Here is a 26665-nt window from a genome sequence, read left to right as displayed (position 1 = left end):
ACTTTAAGAAATAAATAACCTAACAGCCTCTATGCTAACAGCTTTAAACATGAAGGCCCCCTGCATTATTTTTGTCCTAGATGTATGACATTCAAGAGATATGTCTCGCTGGATGAGACTTGAAGCCTCTTGGAGCTACAATCCAACAGGATGTCCACCATTTTTTATTTATTGTGCCGATTTTGTTGCAGTTATACAGCAGTGCTGCAGCGTGATGCTGAATTTCGGTGATTTAGGTAAGAGTCTTGGACTGAACACTTCTTCATGTGCAGTCTCAGTCACAGCACCACCTTGTGGCAACAGAAAATGTGTGCTTTTACACTTTGACATCATTCCCTGAGCAGGTTGACCATATCCACTTCAAATTTGGTCAGAAAAGCAATGAGACCTTCCTAATACTTGTGAATAGTGTGAGGTCAAACCAAATGCAGTGGCAAGAAGCTGTTTTTAAACAGTGTAGAATGCTTGGAAACTCACCAAATTTGAAACACACGTCAGAAGGTCTAGAATCTTTACTTTGATGGGGTTGTTTGGTATTTGGTCGTTGCAAGATGCCTCACTAGCGCTCACTTACAAAATGAAACAAAGCTATCCCTGCAACATATTTGCCCTAGATTGATGAAAGCTGAAATGCGTACATATCAGGTCAACACTTAAATTCAAAAGGAAGTTCTATATTTTTGAATTTGTGTGGAAAATATAGAGTCAACACATACACAAGCTTTTCAGGTTCAAATGTGTGTGGAGACAATATATCAGTGGGCACTAAAGGAGACCTGGGATAGCTGTCATAGTTACTTCACTGTTGCTCAGGGTCTGTCACATCCTGTCTTTTCAGTTTGTCACTCTGGCTACAATGTTACACAGCATCTTGTTCTGCATTTACAAAGAATTACTTTACTTTACATTATTAGAGAAGGTAGAATCCATGCCCCACGCATGTATGATCCATTCACGCATGATTGAACACAACACATTATTTTTCAGCTTGGCTTTCTTTGTTTTATCAGCATCTTCTTGAACATTATCATGTGAACATGGAAACCAGACTCTTATTCCTTAAATGGACAAATAAACTTGGCCAATGAAACTGAGTCTGAATTCTAAGAATTTTGACTTAGTTCCAACCTGTGAGTTACTGTCTCATAGTTTCGATTTGACTTCATACCTTGTAATTGTGCTCCTAACTTTGAATAAGGAACCCCATAACTTTGACCAGGTATTTTAAAGTGATAATTGTCATCTATGAGAATATTGTGTATATTTCACTTACTATTTCACCAGTTTAATTCAGTAAAAAAATAGTTGAAATAATGAGATGATAAGGTTTGAAAGGTAAAGTATTTTAACATGTATTTTTGTTACGTTTGATGTGAAGTATTTGCCAGTTAAGTTGGCTAATGTCCATGTTGAATACTTTATTCACAGTCTATGGTTGTACACCGTGTTCTCTGTCCTCTCTCCTCCCACTGATCATATGATCAAATACACTTGACTCCACTTCCTCAAACTGTGCGTGTTTGTCCAGCTTGAACACGCACACACGGACCCTCCCCCCTTGCAGCAGGAAGCTAAAGCCTCGCCGCGGACACACACCGGTAGCTGTGTGTCCATGGAGCCCGATCGGACCCGGTGTGGTGGCGGTGCAGCTCTCCCGGTCATGGGTGCGAGGAGCGGAGCCGGAGCCGGAAGGACGACGCCCCGCCGGCGGGGGACAGGTCTCCCCGGGGCCGCCTCGCTCCTCTGGCTGCTGCCGGCGCTGCTCACCTCCTGGCTCAGGTGCGCGGAGTGTGCCAAACCGAGCAACATCGTCCTCATCCTCGCCGACGACCAGGACGTTCAGCTGGGGGGGATGGTGAGTTGAGTCGGATGACACATCAGCGGTTTTCAAGCTAATGACACGTGTGGGATTATTGTGATCGCAGCTCAAACTCCTACCTCCGCTTCCTGTCAGGTTTGAGAGTGGGTTTGTTGGAAATCACCTACGAGTTAAGAGTCACCCTTCACCTCAATATCCCCAGACCGCAGCTGGAAGTTGGGCCGTGCCAAACCAGTGCTCAAGAGAGGGACCTACGCAGCATGATTCATTCACAAGACATTCAAATAGTTTAATGAAGTGGAATACAGGAACAGGGATGAAAACAAAAATAAAAGTAGCAAGTAGAAGTAAACAGTAAAAAGGAAATACATGGGAATCCAAAAGGCAGCGTAAACATCCTTATCTTATATTGATTGTGTTGTCAGCAAATGTTGCAAGAAGTATTAAGACCTTCTACTTAATTTACAGAGGGAACTGTAACTCATAAAAACAGTTCTTATTACACAGTATTTGGTATTAGCTGCAAACGGACCACTAATTGTGCCAATGTGTCTTTTTGTGTCCTGAGACACTTTATCTAGCGTTTTCACAATTTTCCCCTTATTTTAAAGATTATTTTGATGATTGTTGTCTGTATTAATCCCTTTATTTGTTGTGTTTTCTAAAAGGAGATGTCAGAAAATAGTAGTAAATTCCCATTACAACTTTTCAGATGTTTTCAAATGGCTTGTTTTGTCCACCCAGTCCTGCAAACACAATCAGTCATCTGTCAAAATATAAAGAAGTGCAGCAAATATTTGTCCTTTTTGCTGTAAAATGACTGAAATTAAATATATCTACCTAGCGTACCTAGCATGGCTTATTGCGGCCATACTTAACGCAGAAATTGACACAGTAATAATTAACTTAGCAAGGTATTTATTTACAATAACTCTATTAGGCAAAGAATTGATTTAGAGTGTTTAAGAGCCATCATGATTAGAGTACCAACACTATGTTTGAGTTCAAGAGCCATTCATTCACAAAATGTAACAATGAGTTGGTTTTGTTCCCACGAAGGGAAAGCCTGACTCCATCTTTAACGGTATGTCAATCTCAATGCTGTGAGATGTTTCACTTTGTTTGTCCATCTCTTCTTGTTTCTGTTCTGCAGACCCCGATGAAGAAAACAAGAACCTTAATAGGAGAAGCAGGAGCAACCTTTGTGAATGCCGTGAGTTCATTTACCCAATTGCTGTCTTCACTTCCAGTTTCTCAGCTACATTCTACCGGGAAATACTCGTATAGCTCTTACTTTACTCTTCTACCTTTTGCTAACTATAAATACTTTTTCATGTCAAGAGTTTACATTAAAAACGTATACTAAATATATTGAACACAATGCATTGCTAAGAATTTACCCTGTGATTTCCAAACATGTTGGCGTGTGCCTCCTTACAAAACAAATCTAGTCCAGTCTAGTCTGGTTCAGTTGGGTAAACTTGTGACATTTCTGATCCATCTGTGACATTTCTCCTCTAAACCTCTCACATGGTTTCCTTAAAATAACCGGTCACAAGGTGAAACTGTGAAACACTTTTTTAAAGAGAAAGGTTAATGATAGAAGAGATAGTATGTCGACATTAAGAAATACCAAGCCAAAATGTAGGAGATCATGATACTAACTCAAAATAATATTTATGGTATTAAGTCAAAATTACAAGATAAGGGGCTCGGTTTAAAAAGAACATGAAACAAGTGCATTAAGCGTGTGTCCACATTCAAATCAGAACTATGCACTAAAAAGACATAGTCTCTTAATCAGAACATGCAGTAAACCAATTCGAGTGCCATCCACCATTCCCTTTCAAAGTGTATTAACCAGTGAGTAAGATACGTTTTTTATGTTACAAAAAAATTGGCCCAAACTCAATCATCAGCACCAGATGACACACTTACGGATAATCAGTTTTCTGAGTATGCCGGATGTTTTTCATAAAAAATGGATCTTAAAATGTGAAATCAGAGGACTCACTAATGACGAGGAATAATTCTGAAGTATCTCCCGAGCATTAACACCGGCCAAGAAAACAGAACTTTCTAAACAGGCAGGTTTAGGACCGGCCCTGCACTAGTGTTTTAAAATGTTGAAACTGGATGAACCAAAAAAGTTTCTTTCGCCACCCCTGCAGCCCCCTGCTCTCCTATTCTCATCTTCCTCTTATCGCTGTTCTCTCTTCCTTCTCCTCTGCAGTACACAGTCACGCCGCTGTGCTGCCCCAGCAGGAGCAGCATTTTGACAGGTCAGTACCCCCACAACCACGAGGTGAGGAACAACTCTCTGACTGGGAACTGCTCCAGTCCGCAGTGGCAGAAAGGTCCCGAGTCCGAGGCCTTCCCCGTCTACCTGAGCAAACAGAAATACCAGACATTCTTCGCTGGCAAATATCTTAACCAGGTTTGAACACGTGTAAACTTGACCTTTCATTTTAGACATAGACTTCTTCCCTAGAAATCTATAACGAGCTGTAATAATTGTAAATAAGTACATGAATGGTGAATTTGTATAGCACCAAATCACCACATGCATTATCTACAGGCCACATTGTTAACTTCTTTTTGGTGTAAGAGGAAATGTAGGGGATCACCGAAGTGTTTGACATGCTTAACTAGATGTCTCTTCTGCCACCAGTATGGTAAGAAAGACGCAGGAGACGTCAGCCATGTTCCTCCTGGATGGAACCATTGGCATGCATTGGTGAGTCTCAAAAACACACATGTTAACACACACACACGGTAGTTTCCAGGTGTTTCTGTTATTACAAGCTTTGCTATACGATTATCAGGTGGGGAACTCACAGTACTACAACTACACACTGTCCGTCGACGGCAAAGAAGAAAAGCACGGCGACAGTTACGAGAAGGACTACCTGACGGACCTCATGGTGAGTGACTTCTTTTGAGCCTGTGTTCACAAGCATCTCGTGCATTAGGGCAGCTCCACAGGGACAGTAGGTCCACAGGGACATTTATGTAAGACTTTATGGGAAGAAAAAGACTGTTCCCCTCCAAACGGACTGAATCAGCTGTTGTTAAATGTCCATCAAGTTGTCTGGCAGTCAGCAGAGTGAAAAGTTAATCAACAGCCAAACAGTGAATGAGAAATTGAAGAGAGGAACTTGATGAGCTGTAGCAGCTGATAGATTTTAGTGTGTCGGTTTATTTGTGCTTTAATGGAGCCAGTTTGTGTCATGGTTTCATGCCACTGCTGCGTGTCGTCCTCATCAGGTGACAGGAGCCATCTGCTCTGAGCAAAGGTTGTGAAAACTCAACTTCCCCTTGTCACCAGCACTGCTGGCTGGAGGTAACCTGCAGTAATGTCAGTGCCTTTATCAGCAAAAAGAACTGTAACAGAGCACAAAACTTAAAGAAGTACTAACAGAGAACTTGTACAGTTTACAGTATTTCACAGTCAGAACTTTAGGGACGCTCACAAGGGCTGTGTCTGAACTCACCCACTCCTCACTAGGTAGGCTGTTCTATGCAGAGGACTATATAGTGAGCTCAAGAAAACAGAGGCTTTCTGACACTACTCTGCACATTTTTTCTGCACCGATTGTTGTACACTTTAGCATTAAACTTTTAGGTAAAACACATGTATAATGACCAGGTTTGTAGAAATATTTTTGTCTGCCGCAGTTTGTATTGTGATGCTCTGCTCTAATTTATATTAGTGCGAGAGGTCGGGGTGTTCCAGCTTCCCTCTCTTCCCTCGTCTTGGTGCCATTTCATTTTCCTCTTTTCATTTCGGACACCACAACAAAATGGCGAACTAACTATATAGTGGGCAGTATAGTGATTTGTGGGTGATTTCAGACATAGCCAAAGTAGTCCTGGATGAATGCAGGTGTATTGAGCCCGACAGCTTGATTCTCAGTGTCCCTGTAGGTTATTTAGTCGTCCCAGTTTCTTATCACAAGAAGTGTGTTTGTAGGTTATCTGAGGATATAGAGAGGAAGACGAGTTCAACCTTGTTCAAATGGTTGCCGCTGATATTAATGAAAGTATAATGTTGTTACCATGCTTATATTCTAATTAGCATGTACAACTGAGGATGATGGGAATGTGATATTTTTGTTTTTGTTCTAACGATTAATCACTAGGGGAAAATGAAAGTATAGTATTTACCAAAAGTCATGTTACTCCATCCAATTATTTGTCTATATATTTGAATGAAAACCTAAAAACTCATTAAAGTCAGACAGGGTGATCTCGATTCTTCTTCTTCTGGGAACCTTGAATGTCTGCACAAAACTCCACGGTAGTCCATCCACAAAACCATAATGCGTAGCTTAAAAGGAATGCTCATAGATATCCTGACCTTCATGGCACTTTCACTCATAACTACTCTGATTCACTTAAAAAAAAAACTACAACTGAAACCAAACCAAAAGTTAAAGGAGAACATAGTCAAAAGGAGAAATCAAAACAAATCCAACCATCTTGTTAGAAGGACATAGCAGCCAAGGTAAATTGAGCACTGAGGTATGTTAATAGCATGTTGTTTAGCAGCAAACCAGCTGTAATCCATGCTGTGTCCTGTGGTAGTAATGGCTCACAGGTGCCACAGTACACTGGTCTTCTTCTTGTAGCTCACTGGTCTTATTCTAATCCGGTCCTGGTTCTGTCAAACAGACATCCTGTTGTTCTCTCTGAGTTTTCCATTCACCGCTGTTTTCTATCTCGGTTTATTTTGCAATGCAGTTGAACCGGTCCCTTAAATTTCTGGATGGCAGGAGCCCCTATCATCCCTTCTTCCTGATGTTGTCTCCTCCGGCTCCTCACTCCCCCTGGACAGCAGCGCCTCAGTACCAGAAGGAGTTTGGTGACGTCAAAGCTCCTCGAGACGGGAGTTTTGACAAACCAGGGAAGGTACGACCAAGAGTAACGTCAAACAATGGGAAGTTTAATCCTCGCTTTTTAAGTTTTGATCCCAATCGATCTGTATTTGTCTGTCTGTTTCAGGACAAACACTGGCTGCTGCGTCAACCTATCAACCCCATGCCAGATAGCTCACTGACCTATCTGGATAATGCATACAGGAAAAGGTACTTCTGTTTGTTTGTGTGCTTGTCCACCTGTGTGTCCGGTTTCTCCTCCAAAACCCACCGTCTGTCCCTTTACTGCACTAAAATACAGCTTGTTAGTTTGCTTTTCTCATTATATGGCATGCACTATTCATTTGAACAATATATTTTAATAGGTTAAGTCAAAGGTAATTAAAATCACAGAAAAATGACAGCAACTGAAACAAAGAACAGGAACTTAAGTCACAAGAAACAAAAGAGTGAAAGAACTCCGATCGGAGACGAAAGAAAATCTGAAAACATTTGTAACTTTTTAATTGCATTAAAATGACAACTGAACAGACGGCCATCTCTCCTGCAGGTGGCAGACCCTGTTGTCTGTGGACGACATGGTGGAGACGCTGGTCAATAAACTCGATAGCATAAAGGAACTGGACAACACCTACATCTTCTACACCTCAGACAACGGCTACCACACAGGTCTGAGCGCTCTCCACTTGGTCCACAGCTGCTTCAACAGCAGCGCACCTCAGTGTCTCACTGTACTCACCTGTCTTCACTGTTCCAGGTCAGTTCTCTCTGCCCATCGATAAGAGGCAGCTGTATGAATTTGACATCAGGATCCCGCTCTTGGTCCGTGGTCCTGGCATCAAACCGAACCAGACGCTGAAGGTCACAACACATTTGTTGCTTGCGGTCATCTTTGCCTGTCATCTTTGGTTCGATGTATTTTCAGCATTTGGTATTTCTTTTTGCACGACTCCTTCAGGCTCCAGTACTGAATATTGACCTGGCTCCAACCATAATGGACATAACTGGCCTCAACCTGTCCTCTGTGAATGTTGATGGGCAGTCCTTCCTCAGTCAGATGGTCAGCCGTTTTTTATTTGAATTGACAAATGTTTACATGAACTGCCCTCATTTTCGAAACATTAACTGAGATTTTCTGTCTAGGCTCCCTCACTGCGTAATGGAAGTGCACGGCCTTTTTTCCTTGTTGAATACACCGGAGAGGGACATCCCACACCAGACCCAGCGTGTCCCAAACTAGGCCCTGGAGTATCTGTACGTGCGATATTTTTTCAATATTGAGATATTTCAGGCTGGACCACAGTGGGGGGGCTGCAGCCGTGGCACTGCACTAATCCTGTGGATGTCAATACTAAAGGAAAAACAAAACCATCGTAGCAATAATGCTTAGTTGCAACACTAACTTAAAGTATCATTCTCTCCAGCAATGTTTCCCAGACTGTGTGTGTGAAGATGCCTTCAACAACACCTACGCCTGCGTCCGGACCCTCGACGGCGAAAACAACCTGCAGTACTGCGAGTTTGCCGACAGCGAGGTAGAGCGGGACTGTTTGGTATTTTCTTGGTGACACACGTGAATCTCTTTGTGAAAATGGGTGTGCAACTTGGTGTTTGCTCTCCTTTGTGTCCCCAGTCGTTTGTAGAGGTGTACAACCTGACGTCAGACCCCCACCAGCTGGAGAACATTGTGAAGAAGGTGGATCCAACCGTCCTGCAGGCGATGAACCAGCGGCTCATCAAGCTGCAGTCCTGTGAGGGCGACAGCTGCCGTCACATCAAGTAACGGAGAGGCAGCAGAGCGTTCACGTACTCCGAGAAGCTGCCCATTGCTATCGTACTCGTACACCTCTTTCCCACCAAATCACCTTGGTTCTTAAACCGGTTTACATTCAGGGTTCTTTAAACTGGATGCTACCCAGTGAACCAGCCTGCGTTTCCACATGTTTTGAGTGGAACCATTGTGATTAAGGTTCCGTCATTAGCAGAGGGCGTTGCACAGTGCACAACGAATATAGACAGTAGCAGGAAGATGGTGGATCACGTTGATTATTTGCAAGTGCTTGTCCTGTCTTTACAGATACTGTGTTTGTCGGCAGACCACTGCAACTTTTTTTTTAATTTGCCTCCTTCACTCTCCATTTCCGGCCAATGTATGACACACTCACTGATGTCATCACGGTTCACTCTTTGAAACCTAAAATTGTTGGATTAATAAGTTTTATGCAGAAATGCACCAGTTCAAAATCAGGTGCACGAATGGAAACAGAAGCTTTTCCATGTTGGTGGAAGAGGGTACTGGTGGAAGGTGGTAGTATAAAAACTGCACAGGCCTTGTTCATGCTGCCTCACTGTTGCACAGCCATGGCTTCAGGGAACACTTCAAGAAAGAGTTGTGCACTTATTTGCCTTTTTGCTGAGAGTTAGATGAGAAGATGGATAACCACAACTGGTGAGCTTATCTTTACATAAAGTCTGGCAATTGAGGGAAACAGCTCCGTCCAAAGTCTCCTCTTCTACAGTTCACTGATAAACACCCAACATCTTGTTTGTTTCATTTCTGTCAAAATGACACAGCTGTTTTATTAGGGTTTGTGTGATGAGACATCGCCAGCAATAAATTAGATTTGTTGTTTTGACACTTTGTATTTTTTCTTTTCCAACCCTCAACCAGAAAGGGAGCGAGTGTATTTCCTCAGTCATTTTTTCCTATAATCTTATTTCCAATGACGAGTTGAAATGCCTGCTGAGCTGTGATTGTATCAATGCCTTCACGCTTGGTACATTTTTCTTCCTGGACAGCGTTAACTCCTCGTCCCATTCATTCTATTGAAATGACTCTACTACCAATCAGTCCATGCTGGCTCATGTGTTTCTGTTTACTGCACTATTAATGCACTGTCTCTTTAAAGTGTTTGGAGTTCACACTCCCATGTGAACATTTTACCAATCGCAGATACACAAAATGTTGCCAGTATTTGTTGTTGTGGAGATTTATTGATTTAAACAGCCGGTACAGTGTAGCTCTCTCAACCAATCATCTCTTTAAAGGAATTGTCCAAAATGTTTGGATACATGCTTATTTTTAATCTTGTGGAGTGTGGGAATAGAAAAAGGAATACCACTCGTCCTCCTATTTCATATAAAGCCACCTCCATCAGCTGCTTGGCTCAGCTTATCAGAAAAGGTTGTGGAAACAGAGGGAACCAGCCGCCTTGGAACAGTCCAAAGTTAACGAAGTCCACCTACCAGCACCAGTAATACTCACTCATTTACATGTTATGACTTAATACTTCAATTTGATAAACTGAAGTTTGAAATTGACAATTTGCAGTTTTAGAGGTTCACAGTAGGTATGGGAACTTGAGTTGGGACAAAACCCAACATAAGACAGCAACTTGTCATAAAACATTTTTATAGCGACATATTATGAATACATTTGTGAGCTTTACAGCTGCTGGTGATTGGACAGAGCCAGGCTAGCCATTTCCCTCTGTTTCCAGTCTTTATGCAAAACGTTAGACTTCTCCCTTATGGTAAACACACCACTGTTTCTTTGCTTTTCACAACTCTTTGAAATCATGCTCATTATTTTATCCATGCAGCCCTTTCATGAATAGACACCAATCCAATTTTGTGCCTCAGATTTAAAAATGCAGTTTTTTATTTTTAACCCTGATATTTGTGACAATATTTTACAGTGAATATTAGTGATTTTTATTAAGAGTCTACTGTGGAAAAAGTGCTGTTTGTTTTTGTGAGGAGTCCATCAAGGGAAATTTCACATGGACTTATGCCTTTTTATTTGCACTGACCAGGAACATGTGCCTTAAATGTGAATGTACTTGCACTGTGATGAAACATTAGAAAATAAAATAAACTTTAAATGCACTATCGTTTATTTCCTACAAATCATACAGCAAATACAAAATATATACAGTACAATATATAAAGCTGCACAAGTTGACACATGTTTTCATTTATATTAATGTAATAATGCTGTCAAATGTAAGTAAAGTTTTTAAAGTGTATTTTTCCGCGATTATAAATTCTATTATGTTTTACTAAATTGTGATTACTGTTTATGCAGCAGCTACCACCATGGGCCCCTGGTTGAAGTTTTGGTTGATAAGATACTTGTAGAACTACACTAGAACTAAATAAAATATAATCTCATAATGTTAATGTACAAGAATGAAAAAAATGCAACGTGCTATATTAAGGGAGTTGATTGAGCATTGCATGTTTAAGATGTGAAACATTTTGGTTAGGAAATTTCACTTAAAGAGAATGAATTGTTACAAATAATCAGCAATCCTAGTTTTTCCATGCAGCAACAAACTACTGACCATTACATTTTATTCATTATTTGTATCTGTACTGCCCTTCACTGACCATGCACGGTGACTGAGGGTCAAAACACAACAATTTGGCAACACAGCAAACCAGTGATATGTCATGGAAATAAATGATTGACTTTAGATTGTTATAATTCCAAGCATAATGTTTAATGATACTCAAACACTTTTCTTTCATTTTGAAGCTTTAATTGAAATGGGGAAAACAGGAAACGGGTGGCCACACTCATTCAACGGGAATGGAGAAGGGAACACAATCATACATTTATATATTGTTTTAAAGCAGATTCATCAGAGGTACTTGTACACAGCTTTCTCCTGCAGGGTCTGAATCTCTAGTTTGACGGGACATTTGTAAAAGTGCGACAGTAGTGACTCTGTGTAGCCAATTAAGAAGTAGAACTTCTGCGGCGGGAGCTTCTGTAGCATTAAAGCGCACACGATGAGCAAGTTGCCGCGTCTTTTGATCACAATCTCATTTGCCAGGCAGCCGTGGAAGGTCCCAAATATGAACCTCCTTACGAACACATCCTCTACAGAACGTTCAGCTGCTCCCTCTTCTCCTTTGAGGTTACCTGGCAGAAAGGAAAGGAGAGTTGTCCTGAGGCATAAAGTATCATACAGTACATTACATTACTATACTACACATGTAGTAACAGTTACTGTGATGTATCATCATGCGTATATAGGATGATTTCCACATAGCATTTTTATAGTAAAACAAAGTGTTTTGTCAAAGATCAATAAATCTCTGCAAATAATACAGAGACAAAAAACTCTAATGCTTATATTGTTTGGAACTATTATGACTTAGAATTATTTCCCCTTATGTGATGAAGTCACGTGCATAATGTGTCCTTTTGTGTTGGCTGTGCTAATATAACTGTGAAAACAAATTTCCCTCAAGGTACAATTAGGTCGAAAGTCTAAAAAACATCTAGTACACAAATACTACTTCAGGTATCTCTGCCTCCTGCAGTACAATAGATATGATGTAAAGCTTATATAGTTCTAAAAATAATTGATATTCATATTGAATGTATGATGTCATGACATTATGATGATTTCATTATGCCCAGGTTATGCATGATGCTTTTCATATATATTTTCTAAACAAAAATAAACCGATACATCTTTTGACCGAAGCTCTGACTCACTGAACTGTGTAAAATTCATAAAGTACCTGGTTTCTCGAACTTGGGGATTCTATTGCTATACTTATCAAGAAAACTCCATTTAGAAACCTTTATATTTAAAACGTTTCAGACAAATTCAGCTTTTTAACAACTTCTAAGTCTTGCTGAGCTTGATAATTCTCAACATGAGTTACATAGTGTAAAATCAGCCATTGGAAGCATGGAGACGGAATGAAAGAGGCACCATTCTTCCTACATAACGATGCTTTATATTGCTCACTAACAAGCTTGGTCATACTTACTGGTATGCTGCGACAGCCATCCCTTGCGATGACCAATGTGATGAGGGTGAAGTGCTTGCTCATAGGTCAAAGGTTTGTCTCCTTTCCCCACTCGGATACGGGCAGCTCGATTCTGAAGATAAAGCGAAAGGAAAGAGTTAAAATGTCAGGTAACACAACAGTCCAAGGCCATGATCTATGAAAGGTTTGCGTGCTAAAAATGAGTGCAAACTTTATTTCACTCGCAAAAAAGTATGCAAGCTGATGTACTAACGTTTTTTTTGTTTTTCTTCTTATGTTCTGCCATCTTCTCCTAATTTCATCGACTGTTCCGCTTGTTTTACCCACAGCATTTGCTTTGTCGCAGACACTCTCCCACATTTCCTTGACTTATAGAAATATTTCTTTGCTGTAGCTCCACAACATGTTTGTTTGCCTCTTCCATGAACACCTCCAATTCCATGGCATTACATTTCGCTTTGCGCTTGCAGTCACTCTGCTCTCTGTAATGCTCCATGGAGGAAACCCGTGTAATGGAAAATGTTACCATTACACCACAGTTGTATTATCTTTCTTATGCATACTATTTCTGCTTGTGAAACTGTTAAGATGACATCAGAGCCACAAATGTGACTGTGCTCGTCTCCCCAACCAAGACCTTGAAGAGGCCTTCAGCCTGTGTCTTGGCTTGGCCAGGAGGCCTTCAGCATGTGTTTGTGTCTAATCTCCTGGGATTTAACTATTTACTCAGTTCACACACACACACAACACACATAGTTTAACTCTTCACACACACACGTTTCTTCACTGCATCTGCATAAAAGGCACACGCCTACAACTGCTTCTTTGTCATTCCCTTTGCAGAATGCTAATCTCACACTGTATGACTGTCTGACCTGCTTGGCAAGGAATAAAATCCTCTTAAAAGACCATTATTCTCGAATCTATTTATTTCAGATGTCTCACCAGGTCAAATATCCATCACACCAGTAACGCACCAAAACACTCATTTAAATACTACTGCCTCTACCATGTTTGCACCTGTTATCATTTACACAATCATTTTTCGTAGATCACCTGCAAAAAGCCCTCCAACTAAATTCGCAATGTGTTAGAATGCGCAATTTAGCACTTTTTATTTGGGATCTTAGTAGTTCAGGCCCCAAGTAGCTTAAGAGTAGGGCTGCCGCGATTCGTCGACGTAATCGATTACGTCGACGCTGAAAATGCGTCGACGCGTATAAAATGCGTCGACGCATTTTTTTTTAAACCGCTGGGCACATGCCGCCATAGACTATGCATGCCGCGGTTGGGGGAGCAGTCGCCCCGGCGCCCTCCCCTCCACGCAGCCGGAGGCTCGGTGTGCGGCCCGCCTCAAGTTGTTGTTTTTTTTGGGGGGGGGGCGCCTCACGGCGTCGCTGGTGCGGGGGCTTCCTCTCTCTTGGACCGCGGGCCGGTGTCCGTCGCAGGTGCGGACGGCGGCCCGGCGCGGGTCGGGTCCTACTCGCGTCACCTCAGCTACGGCGCCCGCGGGGGGAAGCCTCCGTTCGCGCGGGGGGGGGGGGCCGCTAGACTGAGTCCCGAACATGTGGACATGCTGACATTGTTACATTACAACACACATGTCTAACTGACGTTTGAGTTTGATTTTGTGCTGGACACCATTGTTTCTTATACTTTAAAAATGTTGCACTTTGTTTAATATGCAGAGCTAACTTTTTTATTTTGATAAGGGGTTAAATAGAAACTTTGATATCTTTTTGAGTTGCACTGCTGACTTAACTTATATGCCCTCTTTTTTATTTATTTTTATCACGTTGGAGTTGCTAGTTTAAACCTACAGTTTTGCACTTTAATATTTGAGCCTTTCTTTACATTTTGTTTTGTGCTGCATTATACGATGACATACAGTTTGTTGTTGTCAAAATAAAATTAACTGAAATGAATGGTCAATTTGATTTTTTTGGAGGAAAATTAGTCGTTTAGATCAATCGACTAATCGATAAAATAGTCGTCCGATTAGTCGATAGAAAAATAGTCGTTAGTGGCAGCCCTACTTAAGAGTACAAGATTACCTTTGTCAAGCAAACCTATGAGAAAGCAAATTAATATATTTGGGTGCTGAGCCTTGATCTGAAAGCAAAATGACTCACATGTGCCTACCTATCTCATAGGGACAGAATTTGCCAGCTTAGTTATTTCTGGTTTATGAACTGGAGAATCTGTCCCGACAAACGTCCTGTCTCTCTGACCACCTCTTACATTTAGTCAAGTGATGGGGAGCCGTGTGTATTTTTTTTCTAGCAAGTGTTGTCAAACAGCTGTCTATTACAATGTTTAAATCCCATGATAATTTCAATATAACAATATATCCCCACATGTGACATGAGGGTTCTGCACAGTATTTTAACTTTTCTGGTACTGCACTTTTCTTTTCTTTGAGACAAAAACTGAGTGACTCTTAACAATATTGGTGGAAAATGTTCAAGAAGTAAGCCTGACTTGTTGATGCACAGAGCAGAAATATCTGTTAGCTCAGACAATTTGGTCAAAGCTCTGGATTTGATAAAGTCTGTGGAAGGTTTCACACTGAACCTGCAGGACCAAACAGCAGTTTTAAGATCAGACAGCTCCTCTGTCACTGTGTGTTTAAAGCAAATTAATGAATATTCTGTGTTTGAACTGCATTCAGGGTTGCATGTTGTGAGTGAGTTACAGCTGACAGAGATGCAGATTGATAAGCTTGATTTTACTACATCTTAATGTTAAATACATTAACCAAAGTCAGAGCTTTTTAACCAGGCAAACTGCACAACACTGTAATTTGTATGGTAATGTTGTGCTTCATATTAGGTTGGTTGACATTTAATGTACTCTGTCTGTGGAGCCAAGTCTGTGAAGAGACTCATGCATCACCATCACTGCTGCTAACTGCTGTTTCTCACTGGATCATGTGCCATGGTAGCTGTCAGAGCTGTCAAAGTTGCACGTGGCTTAGAAGAAGTTGAGCAATGCAAGAATGTGTCGCAAACAAATTCAACTTCAAACAGTTTGCTAAGTCAATAATATGATCAGCTGTTACCACATGTGACTGGAAGTGACAGAGTGACTGGAAATGTGTTTTCTGCCCCAGTGCTGTGTGTGCATTGTCCATTTTATGAACGACAAACAAACAGATCCAACTATGAGAAGGCATTTTATCCGTCAACAAGAAACAATGTGAAATCTTTGTTAGTGGCAACAGTTGACTACAATCTTGTGACCCGCCATCAGAGTAGTTTTACCCACCCGTACGCACACACACCCTCAGTAGTGTTAGCTATCAAGAAAGCAGCCTTTAATGATGTCAGTATTTACCTTGCAGCACACTGAAGTAACATGGAGGCTTCTGCTTCCAGAGGAGCTGAATAATGATCCGGCCCTGGTTAAAGCACCCTGTAGAAAAACAGAGGGATCACAGTGAGAGTAACAAATACATTGCAGTTACTACAGTGAGGACTGACAACAGCAGGTTTATAGGATTAAACTAGGATTTAATAAATTGAGCTTGAGAAATTATGCCTCATATGTATGAGCAGGATATTATACCACCTTTCATTACAGTGCAGTCAGGTAAAACACTTGAATTTAGAGCATTGGATTACAAGAGACTCTCTAGGGTTTACAACGGTTTACATACTGTGTAGACATTTATATAATCTAATACAATCCAATACAACTATTCTGCCATTAATCAGACTTTTATAATGCTTATAATGATCAGTTTATTTACAGTCTCATTCAAATAGTCAAAGTCAAATTTATTTTCAAAACGATCATTCAGTAAAGAGCTTCTCTGACCGAAATAAAAATCGAGTCTTTCTTTACTTCAGGTAAAGAAAGACTCAAATATTATTTTATTTAATGGTGAAATAATCAATTAATTTTTTTTTATTATTAAATAATTTATATATCTCAATAAAAAATGGTGATAATTGTGGGAGCATGTCATTTGACACATTCTCATGTCTTCAACGTGATAAAAAAAGAAAGAAAGCAAGAGTGTAGAGCTGAGTCACCGTGAAGATAGATGTTTTAAACACGTTTAATCTAATCTTATTATCAAATAAAACTCCACATTGATAAAGAAAGAATTTACTCTGAGAACGACTTCAACGTGGCAACAATTATTTAATATCTAATGGCTGTAAAATCCACGAGATGATTGATAACGATGGTATAAAAAAAACAAAATATGTCATTCTCTTGGGATTTTTTACATGATGTTCATAAAGGAATTCATGACAGGAAATATTAGTGACGCAGTTAAAAAGAAGACAAATAATACTGTATAAAGTAGCAGTTCATAGGCTACAAGCCTTTAATGTTGTGAATTCAATCTCGGTTAATATTGCCACACATGAAGCCGACGCTGTTCGTGATAGTGGAGGTACAATGAACTGAAATGTGCAGCTGACCTACCCACAGTTTGTAAAATGTCTACTTAGTTCCAGAGAAATATATTTCACATTAAAATACAGTTTCCTTACCAGGAGCCTCACGCTGCCTGAGCCGCTCAAGGACACCGCCATGTTTGCTGAATGTTTGTTAGCCGGATGTGCTAAAAAGAGCTAATCCTGATAGCTAACTTGTTTATTCTATAATTAGGCTGTTATATTTTCAGTGGAAATTAATAACTTGGTTCAAATATTATTTTTTAAACAGCGTCCAAATAGCAAAATTGTTATTTTTCACAAAAACTCCTCCTGTAAACTGGAACTGTTTATTCTGACGTTAGGTATTTGTTTCCACCGGACGATTTGTGGAATGTACTGACCTCAAAGGGAAAAATAAAATAGCATAGCGAAAAAGTAGCCTTCGTTGAACTTTTTATGACAATTTTATGTACTGTATAAGTATAGGATACACATTTTTGTACCCATCATACTGTTTTATTGGACTATTGTGTCGTTTTTCCCCTTAAATGTACGTATTTGAAGAGGTTGTGCACTTATACTGAAAACCCAGAACCGGAAGTGTGGTTGCTGTTCTGGAAGGAGGAACACAGTCGTTAAGAAACGTCGACCAGACCCGCGCCACTTGTTTATTTCTCCTTTTAACCTTTAACGTCTTTTGTTTTTCCACATACATTGTTGGTAGAAACACCTAATCGATTAAAACGTCGGAAGCCGCGATGGCGTCGCCGCTGGAGATGACGGAGATGTACGACAACGCTCTGCTGGGAATCCTGCAGCATGTTGGAAACATCCAGGACTTTCTTCAGATCTATTTTGGGTTTTTGTATCGCAAAACGGACTTTTATCGCCTGCTGTCCGGTCCCAGCGACAAGATGGGCTTCCCCCCCGGTGTGGCGGAGAAGATGGTGCTCAAGGTGAAGTTTGTTAGACAAATGTTTTCCTCTTTCACCTGCTCACGTCCTCCAGCAGCCAGAATCCACAGCCTGTGAATCTGTGCTCATATCATTTGCAGTATAACTCTCTGTATAATATAAAAGTAAACGTAAAAACACAACATGATATTAATGAAACTCATTCATTCTCAATTTTACTTCAGTTATAGTCTTTATAAAAATAGTCACATTTACTAAAAGTAGTCATGATGCAAAAGGGCCCATATTCATAGATTCATACTGTTGTAGTCATGTGTAACAATCCCTTTTGTGTTGCAGTTGAAATAAGTTGGAACTACTTTATATGCCCCCCCAAAACCAACAGTAACACATCATACTCTGTTTACCCCACAACATGGAAATACTCAAGTAGAGCAATGTCGACTTTGTGCTTCAGCACTGTACTTTAGTAACACATATTTCATTTAATTGGAGAACCTGCTCATTCATTATTATCTTCAATAACTGCTCATCGATCCTAAATCCCCAAACACTGGACCTTTTTAAAAAGTTGCTAATTGACTTTCTGATCATTTTAGAGGATGTAGTTTCTGCCTCTGCCCAACCGTATAACATTATACCAATATTTACTATAACGTCACTGATATAGATGTGTTTGATAATAGTCAAATTCATCTGTGATTCCTCCTCAGACATTTAAGCTGTTTGGGAAGGTGGCAGATCAGGACCGAGAGAGACAGTTGAGCGAGGTGCAGAAGAGAGCGGAGAGTCGCTGTGTTCCTCAATCAGTTCAGGAGCTGGAGGTCGCCACTGAGCCTCAGGAGGAGACCGAGGTGCAGAGCGCCACGGCAGAACAGACGGAGAGCTCCCCGTTGGATGCCGGACATGTTTCAGCCCCGGCAGCCTCAGAAGCAACAGCTCCAGAGCCGGTCGCCCAGGCAGACCATGCAGCAGCATCCAGCACAAACTCAGCACAGCAGTGAGTCACATCCCCAAAGCTTCTTGTTTGTGTCTGTGAATGAAATCTGACTTTGTCGACTTGTCAATTGATTGAAGATGACATCAAATGTTAGTACATCTCAGTGAATGTACATGCAGGGGTCAATAAAAAGGATCTCTAAACAATAAGGTAAAGGTTTAATAGATATTGATATATTGAATCTGCAAGCAGATAACCATAATTGATTGCCCTCAGGTTTGTAAAATGTTTTGCTGTTTATCAGGTTTTTGTCATTCTCTTTAAAATCACAACCTTCCCTCAGAAGCAGGATCTATTGTGATGTCATTGTCAACTTACTTAAAATGTTTAATTTAATATAATTTTGCTTCGGCCCTAGTTGGATCCTTGCTCCTACAGTCAGTGGTCAAAAAAAAAGCTAAAAACCCCAACCTGCCAATATGTAAATGTAGCTGCTACAGGTGGAATCACCAGAAAAATATGAGATGATAAGTGGAAGGTGGAAAGAAGGAAAAAGAGTTCTGATACACACATTTGTATGAATTGCTTTTTCAGACTTTGTTTGTATGTGAAATATTAGATCATTTAAACCGTTGTTTAGAGAGGAAATGTCTCTTCGGTGGAACGGAAATTGGCTTAACTGTAAACATGGTCTTTTTTATAAAAGAAGAATAGTTCACTCTGAAATGTATTGGAGTAGAAATAATAGTTGACATAAAGTGATAGTAAATACTCCAGTTAGTTCACCCGTGTACCCTGCCAATTTAGGGAGACATAAGAAACTTTGGGCCTCACGTTCATGAAAAATAGCAGCAGAGGTGGCAGCTTCAAACATTGTGTGTGTCTGTTTGTGTGTGTTGCATTGCAGGAGTCAGGAGAAATTTCAGTGTGATCCCGACAGTTACAACGGGGCCGTGAGGGAAAACTATAGCTGGTCTCAGGACTACACTGACGTGGAGGTCCGCGTGTTTGTGCCAAAGACAGTTGTTAAAGGCAAACAGGTAAACGTAGTTATTCAACCATCCAACACCCATGGAATTATGTTCTCTGTTAACTTAATGCAGGTGAATCTGATTCATTTTCATGTGTAGGTCAGCGTTAGTCTGCAGACAAGCAGCATGCGAGTGTGTGTGAGGGACGGAGCCAAGGAGGAAACGCTGATGGAGGGAGAATTCATGCACAAGATCAACGTAGAAAACACTCTGTGGAGCCTGGAACCTGGGAGCTGTGTGGTCGTGAGTAAATGTGCCCCTCACGTTCACGTCCATCCTCTTTTTTTGTTCCAACGACCAGCTTTTACAGCTTTAAACTTTGCTCGGCTTCCAGCTGTCCCTCAACAAGACCTCAGAGGTTTGGTGGAACGCCGTGTTGAAAGGTGAGAAGGAGATCGACATCAACGAAATTAACCGTGAACGCTCCATGGCATCGGTTGACGAGGACGAGCACGCCGTGTTGGACAGACTCACGTTCGACTACCATCAGAAGCTGCAGGGCAAGCCACAGAGTCATGAAATGGTGAGTACACAGCTCAACACAAACATGAGGGCTATGCCAAGACAATGCTTGAAAATAACTAGGTTTTATGCTATGCTGTCCAACCACGTCTGGAATCAAGTGTTTTTTTGTTGTTCAAAGCCACACTTAAGGACAGAGCTAAAAGCTATATACAAACTCGTTGTAAGTAGTTTATAACACACTATAATGGAGTTAAAGGCAAATATATGTACATTTCTAGTGTTAATAAATGTACCGTATTTGTCATTTTCTTCTATGAAAACACATTTGATATTACAGTATTAGGTATTTTATACCGTTTGTGTCAGTCATAACCTGGATAAGTGATAGATGCTATACAGATTCATTCAGAAACACTTATATCTGCTTGGAGCTACATTATAGTGTGTTAAACCTCTTTTACAACAATATTAACAGTTATATGTGGATATTTATAATCTCACTAAATGCCACTAAATAGGCGATGGACTCCTTTCCCACTGCCAGTAGAGGAATTTCAGTTTTTCCTCCCTGGTGCGTCGTGTTCAGCGGGATGGGTGCACAGAAAACTTAGGCGATCTTTCAGCTCGCTGTCTTGCCAAATTAGCACTTCCCTCGGGTGTCTTGTTACACCATCACTGCTGAATGGAGCTCGAGCCGATTAAAAATCTCTGTCTACTGCAGTCATTAGACCTGGAAGTGGATGGCGAATTGTATCCATTCCCATTGCACGCAAAAGCCAGATGTTAGTGGGTGTAAGTGGCTTTATAAACCATTTATTACATGTTTATGTATCACTTATAAATGCTAAACATGGGGACATAAAGTTAGGTGGCACTGCTGTGTGTGAATCATTTTTCTGGATTATAAGTCATTCAACCATGCAGATGTGATGAAATAATATTTAATGTAAAGAGAGAGATTGATGTGATTCAACAAAGTATTTTTAAACCACCTTTTAACCAACTGAACCTCCACAGTGCCTTTAATGGTGTTTCATAGGGTTATTAAACAGATTTTATCTTCCTTTTCATTGGAGATGATATTGAAGTGATGGACATGGTGACGAAAAGTTATTTTGTAGTCAGTTACTGTTAAGTTGACTCACCCCTAGATGGCACTGTGGTCTATATTATCTTAATAAAGAGGTGACTTGTTCAACATACCCATCTCTGTGTGTCTCCTCAGAAAGTGCACGATATGCTGAAGAAGGGCTGGGACGCTGAAGGCTCTCCCTTCAGAGGGCAGGATTTCGACCCGTCCATGTTCGACATCCCACCCAACGCGGTGCAGTTCTGAGACACAGCCAAATATCAGCCAAGTTTGAACTGGATCCTAGTTTATTTATAGAAGTGCTTGTAGTAAAGACATTTACCTGCTGGTCTGCTGTGTTGGAGGTTTGTCCTTAACTCTAAGAGCAGAACTGAAGCTGCCTATTGTGACGAGGACTTTTTATTATACGAAACCTGATAATTATGTTGACTGTGCCCAATCTACAGTGCCTTGTCTGCCCTACTGAGGTACTGTATTCTTTTTTTTCCCATTTCTATTCTCATGGCACTGCCCCAAACTACATTGAATCATCTGTCATTATAACTGGTAGTCACTATTATTTCCATCCTTCTCAAACTGATGGGAGGAGAGCCCACCTCTGTCTTCTATCTGATCAGGATGATAATAATAATATATCAGATGAAGCTGTATAATGAAGAATGGAGTAGTTTTAATCTCTTAATTGCATCTGAACATTTGATAGGCTCGTTTTCTTTCGGGATTGAAAATAAAGCAAGAGTAAATTGAAGTCCGTTTACCTACAGTAGAATGTCTTGCGGCAGATTATTTTTTCCATTTCAGCCAATTTCCTCATTTCAGCCCCGTTTATATATTTATACATCATTAATATTTTACATTGATTACACACAAATAAAATGAACTTTGAAAGAAATTCTAATTCTGAATGTTCAGCCAATGTAGGGTCAATCTTCCATGATCGATCCTCGAACACATGATCACTGAAGAGCTGCTCTTCAGACTGATATGTTCACTATGCAGTGAGCAGGAGGAAGTGACTTGCTCGTGAAAACCCTTAGTTTACCAGGTTGTTAACGTTAACAAGTTATTTATTTTGATCCAGATCCTCGATACTGACCTGAAGGCATAGCTACCTATAAGCCCTCATCAACGGCTGCAGAGGTCTGCCAGTCGTGATGAATTCAGCTAGACAGTGCGTTTTTGCCTTGTTTGAGTCTTGATTAACTAAAATAAGGAACAAAATAAGCAATGACCAGTGGAAAGGCTCATTATAAAAATTTGGGGGGAAATGTTAAGCAGAAATAAGTGTTAAGAGGTCGCTCGACGATTACCTTGACGAAATCCATGGCAGGTCTCTTCATGGTAAAACAAGAGCTTTAAAGACAGATAGTTATAGTAAAGGAGGGAAAGTAAAAGCCAAAGGCATTTTTTACAACTGGACAACCGATGTTCTGAAAAAGGTGAGCATTAGCAATTAACTACTAGATGTTTTTTTACTCCATAATAAACTTAGGGATTCCCTTTAATGTATGTCTGCTTAGACAACAGTGCCAAGGGGTTAGTGTTAGGTAAAGAGAGACTTGGATTAAAGAAAACAATTACAAAGAGATACATGAAACTAGATCAACTGCCCTGGGACAGTATGACTCCCAACATCGGTGCAGTTTCAGTCTTCATACATTTTGTTTCCAGATTAAGGTCACTATGACCCTTGACCACTGAAATCTAATAAGTATTTTTTTTACAAGTGACACCTGGGCAAAATTTGAAGAAATTCCCTGAAGTCAGTGTTGAGATATGATCAAGAGGCTAGAGACATTTTTTGTGAGGCCAGTTTGACTTTGTCGGTGTTAGTGAGCCTCATGTTAGATCCTCTGTCAGTTACTTAGAGGAGTTTTTGATTGTTGTGTGTTACCAGCAGAGATTTTTATTTATTTTCCTACTGACTTTTCCTAACATGCCATATAAGTCTGAAGGAGTTATTCAAGTGCTGGGGTTTCCTTTTTAGATGGTACGCTATCCAAGCACGAGCCACATTTAAAATTTCATTTAAAGAAAAAACAAAAGAAGCAAAGGCATTCTTAAGATAAGACTCAAGGTTTTTTTAGGTCACCGTGATGAAATTTGTAAAACAAAATCTAATTAGGTGGTCTTTGAGTTTGAGTAAAAGTGGGTTCCAGATTTGAAGAAATTTCCTTGAGGTGTACATAAGATGTTCAATTCTTGAGATCAAAAACATACTTTGTGAGGCCACAGTGACTTTTGACCTTTGGCTACTAATATCAAATCAGTTCATTGTTGAATCGAGGTGAATGTTTGTAACAATTTTGAATAAATTCCCTCAAGGTTTTCTTGATATAATGCTTTCACAATAACTGGACAGACGGACGGACTGGCATGGAGGCATGAAAACCCACAAATTAGAAATTGTGTATGTTCTCTCCCTTGAGCATGATTTTTTTGTGTAAACCCTCAGAGTGCTGGCGTTTTATCTCTAAATTCAGCTCAGCTCTCATCCATCGTTCCACTCAGAAAAATTGAAGGGATGAGTTGATAATGTACCAGATAAATAAGAGGAGGAGAAAAAGTAGATGACGGAAAGACCGAATCGCAGAGTGAAGTAACCCTGGGACACTGTGTCGCCTAATGAAAACCTTGTATTTCCACAAATTAATGCTAGAGGCAGCATTTGAAAATGGCCTCCTCTGAATGTTTGTAAATATAAAGTTCAGATAGTTGCCACTTACTTATTGATCAGAAATGATTAGTTTCCATCTATGTTTGAAGGCCTTACAACTTAAATAAAATTAAAAACCCTTTAGACAGTCAATGCATACCTTATGCACATGTTCTATAATGCATATTGATGTCCTTAATACCATACAATGATGGAAGATTGGTTAATCTAAACGTGCTGCAAATAATGTCAGTTGCAAAAGTTAATGGAGACACTTCATGAAGATGTAACTTGTCAGAACTGTTGATCCTTCCTTCGGATGTTTTATCTTCACCACCTTTTCAAATGCTGGACCTGTAGGAATATGTCAAAATGCTCTGCTGTCGGGTCCAAAGAGAAGCACACAGATTCACCTGGAGACCCTGTCCAAGAGGAAACAATAGTAAAGCCGATTTAGTTTATTTATCCTGGCAAGTTAACGTCCCAGCTACAGTGGGTAAGGATCTGATGGTCTGTGCAGGGGTTTAAGTGTCTTTGCCCGCTCTTCAACCAGGCGATGAGGCGTCTCCACCAGCGGCAGGAGAGCTGCACCGGCACAACTGTAAAGTTTAAATTCTGTCACATTTACTGGTTTTCACTCTGACATCAGGCTGTGGTAAATAAAAGTTCCAAGGAAAACTTTGGTTGTTCATCCTTTTTGTCATGCCTCACTCTCGAGGTTCAGTCTACTTGAGGTAACAGGGTTGCATTAACTCCACTTTCATTCTCATAGCTGCATGCAATAATAATGTTGAATAATAAACCTCCCAGTTGTTGTGCAGACACATACCACGGTTCACAGTCATATACTGGTGTTGTGTCAGTCGTGTTTGTATGTATGGTATATGTATTGTGTGTGTGTGTGTGTATATATATATATATATATATATATATATATATATTGCTCTTGTGTCCCACATAAAAAACACTTTACGTTCCACTGATGTAAACTTTGCCAAAGTCTTGTTGGCAACATAATATTGATATGGTAAATCTGGAAATACTCTCCAGAGATATTTTATATTAAATAGTAAAGAAAAACACATAATACACACACAAATTAATTTGGGCTAATGGACTCTAACATCCCTGGTTCGTTGCATGTCATTCCCCTTTTAGCTTGTTTAGCGTCATCTTTTTGTTGGTATGGCGTGTTATAAGGCATATTATAACAGCAGCCGTATATGTGAGTATAATATGCCAGGGACATACCCCTCGTCAAAGTGGTGCACCACAGAGAAGTGGCATGACGCAGTGGTATCTGCCAGTGAATCACACACAGCATCAGGATGTCATTAGTAACAACTGGTTGATGCTGGTGAGAAGCGGTTTCCATAGAGCTTAAATTATACTTCCTTTGAAACAACTGTGGACACAACAGACACCTAGCTGATCGTGTTCTTCTTCTACTTTCCTGTCCACATGGAACATGAGAAGTTGTTTTCTTGTTATTTATTACTTTTAAAAGCATAAAACAATGAGCAAGTAACAAAATGCATGTCAAGAATGTAGCATAGAAAGTATTTACTGATATATGTCGTCGTGTAGTAAAAGTGAAAAGTACTGGAATATATATCAACTTCAGTAATGTAAAGATACATGAAACATTTACAATGCAGTACATTAACTAAGTAAATGTATTCTGTTCTACTAGAAAGACATGTTCTGACTGCTTGGAAACAATTTTAAAAACTTATTAAAACACAAAAAATACCTCTTTTACAACAATATTAGTGGGAATATTCAGTTTTATTTATGAAATTAAACCCACAAAAAAAGTCATGCAAATATAAAGAGAATTTTAAAAGAGGCTATTGACTCATTTACCATTGCTAGAAGAGGAGTTTTCCTTTCTGTTGTTCCATGGTGAGTCATGTTTGACGGCTCAAACGTGCTGTTAACTGCTGTAAAGACCTTGCTGTCTTTCCAGTGTGGAATTTTCACCCTACGCAGAAGAAATCGCTGTTGGTTCCAAGAAGTAAAAATCACTAAGTACACCAATGCTCCTGGCTTTTCATGTGTGAACTCTCAGAAGTTCATTGCCCTTGATAATGTCCCACAGAAAAATTGCAGTGTCTAGTTAGGCAAAAAAAAAGATGTTTTCAGACATGTCCCCTGGAGGAACTCCAAAGATTTAGTTCCGGACTTTCTCCAAAGTTTGTCTTTTACATATGCACAACACAGTTGGAGTTGTGATGCTCAGATGCATTCACAACAACAACAAATCTTGTGTTTCTGTTTAAAGCACATGGACTGCAGCATCAGCTCTTATCACCACAAACTCTCTTGACATCTTTGTCTCTTCTAGGTGTAATGCACCACCTTTTCACCCTGATTTAGTTTTTTTGCTGCACTTGTTAGAGGCATCGTCCACATGCACACTCGCTTGTGGGGAATCCTACAGAGGATCTGCTTCTGTATCCTCACATCGACTCTGCTGAACTTTCTTCTGAACTTTATACCATGGGACCAGGATGAGAGAAGAGCAGGCTCTCACATACACCTCCTCTGGAGAAACCCTGGAGGATCTCCTGAGTTCAGGGCATGTTTCAAAGCATCTCTAAAGATCAAGAAGAAATTTGTGCTTTCACCTGGGTGTAATGCTTCCATCATTGCTGATCGGAGCTGGAGCCGATAGAAACCTGTG

General features: G+C 40.3%; 3 protein-coding genes across 3 annotated transcripts; 2 read left to right on the top strand and 1 right to left on the bottom strand.

Annotated features, from left to right (window-relative positions):
- Positions 1 to 1146: 1146 nt before the first annotated feature.
- On the top strand, positions 1147 to 10584 carry gnsb (glucosamine (N-acetyl)-6-sulfatase (Sanfilippo disease IIID), b). The gene is made up of 14 exons (XM_061081641.1): positions 1147 to 1219; positions 1529 to 1855; positions 2973 to 3032; positions 4053 to 4256; positions 4491 to 4556; positions 4645 to 4743; positions 6563 to 6730; positions 6824 to 6906; positions 7247 to 7365; positions 7454 to 7557; positions 7655 to 7756; positions 7840 to 7950; positions 8121 to 8231; positions 8330 to 10584. The coding sequence occupies exons 2-14, from the start codon at positions 1613 to 1615 to the stop codon at positions 8477 to 8479; spliced, it is 1620 nt and encodes a 539-aa protein (XP_060937624.1). The 5' UTR covers positions 1147 to 1219; positions 1529 to 1612; the 3' UTR covers positions 8480 to 10584.
- A 634-nt stretch (positions 10585 to 11218) lies between these two features.
- On the bottom strand, positions 11219 to 17055 carry mrps24 (mitochondrial ribosomal protein S24). The gene is made up of 4 exons (XM_061081759.1): positions 16998 to 17055; positions 15826 to 15903; positions 12490 to 12601; positions 11219 to 11626 (listed from the first exon to the last, which is right to left on the bottom strand). Exons 1-4 carry the CDS (start codon positions 17037 to 17039, stop codon positions 11343 to 11345), a joined length of 516 nt encoding a protein of 171 aa, XP_060937742.1. The 5' UTR covers positions 17040 to 17055; the 3' UTR covers positions 11219 to 11342.
- A 445-nt stretch (positions 17056 to 17500) lies between these two features.
- nudcd3 (NudC domain containing 3) lies at positions 17501 to 23652 on the top strand. The gene is made up of 6 exons (XM_061068284.1): positions 17501 to 17839; positions 18511 to 18797; positions 19645 to 19777; positions 19868 to 20011; positions 20103 to 20291; positions 21459 to 23652. Exons 1-6 carry the CDS (start codon positions 17642 to 17644, stop codon positions 21567 to 21569), a joined length of 1062 nt encoding a protein of 353 aa, XP_060924267.1. The 5' UTR covers positions 17501 to 17641; the 3' UTR covers positions 21570 to 23652.
- Positions 23653 to 26665: the final 3013 nt, after the last annotated feature.

The sequence above is a fragment of the Limanda limanda genome, chromosome 1, assembly GCF_963576545.1.
Source record: "Limanda limanda chromosome 1, fLimLim1.1, whole genome shotgun sequence".
Taxonomy (NCBI): Eukaryota; Metazoa; Chordata; class Actinopteri; order Pleuronectiformes; family Pleuronectidae; genus Limanda; species Limanda limanda.
Note: the sequence above shows the minus strand (reverse complement) of the source record. Positions and strands in the feature narration are given on the sequence as shown.

Excerpts from the sequence above, each read along its gene's own strand:
- gnsb (XM_061081641.1), top strand. The coding sequence starts at position 1,613 with ATGGAGCCCGATCGGACCCGGTGTGGTGGCGGTGCAGCTCTCCCGGTC. Across the intron at positions 6,907-7,246 it reads GATAATGCATACAGGAAAAG|GTGGCAGACCCTGTTGTCTG; the intron begins GTACTTCTGTTT and ends TCTCTCCTGCAG. Across the intron at positions 8,232-8,329 it reads GCGAGTTTGCCGACAGCGAG|TCGTTTGTAGAGGTGTACAA; the intron begins GTAGAGCGGGAC and ends TTGTGTCCCCAG.
- mrps24 (XM_061081759.1), bottom strand. The coding sequence starts at position 17,039 with ATGGCGGTGTCCTTGAGCGGCTCAGGCAGCGTGAGGCTCCTG. Across the intron at positions 15,904-16,997 it reads CAGGCAGCGTGAGGCTCCTG|GGTGCTTTAACCAGGGCCGG; the intron begins GTAAGGAAACTG and ends GTTTTTCTACAG. Across the intron at positions 11,627-12,489 it reads ATGGCTGTCGCAGCATACCA|GTAACCTCAAAGGAGAAGAG; the intron begins GTAAGTATGACC and ends CCTTTCTGCCAG.
- nudcd3 (XM_061068284.1), top strand. The coding sequence starts at position 17,642 with ATGGCGTCGCCGCTGGAGATGACGGAGATGTACGACAACGCTCTGCTG. Across the intron at positions 18,798-19,644 it reads AGCACAAACTCAGCACAGCA|GAGTCAGGAGAAATTTCAGT; the intron begins GTGAGTCACATC and ends GTTGCATTGCAG. Across the intron at positions 20,292-21,458 it reads AGCCACAGAGTCATGAAATG|AAAGTGCACGATATGCTGAA; the intron begins GTGAGTACACAG and ends GTGTCTCCTCAG.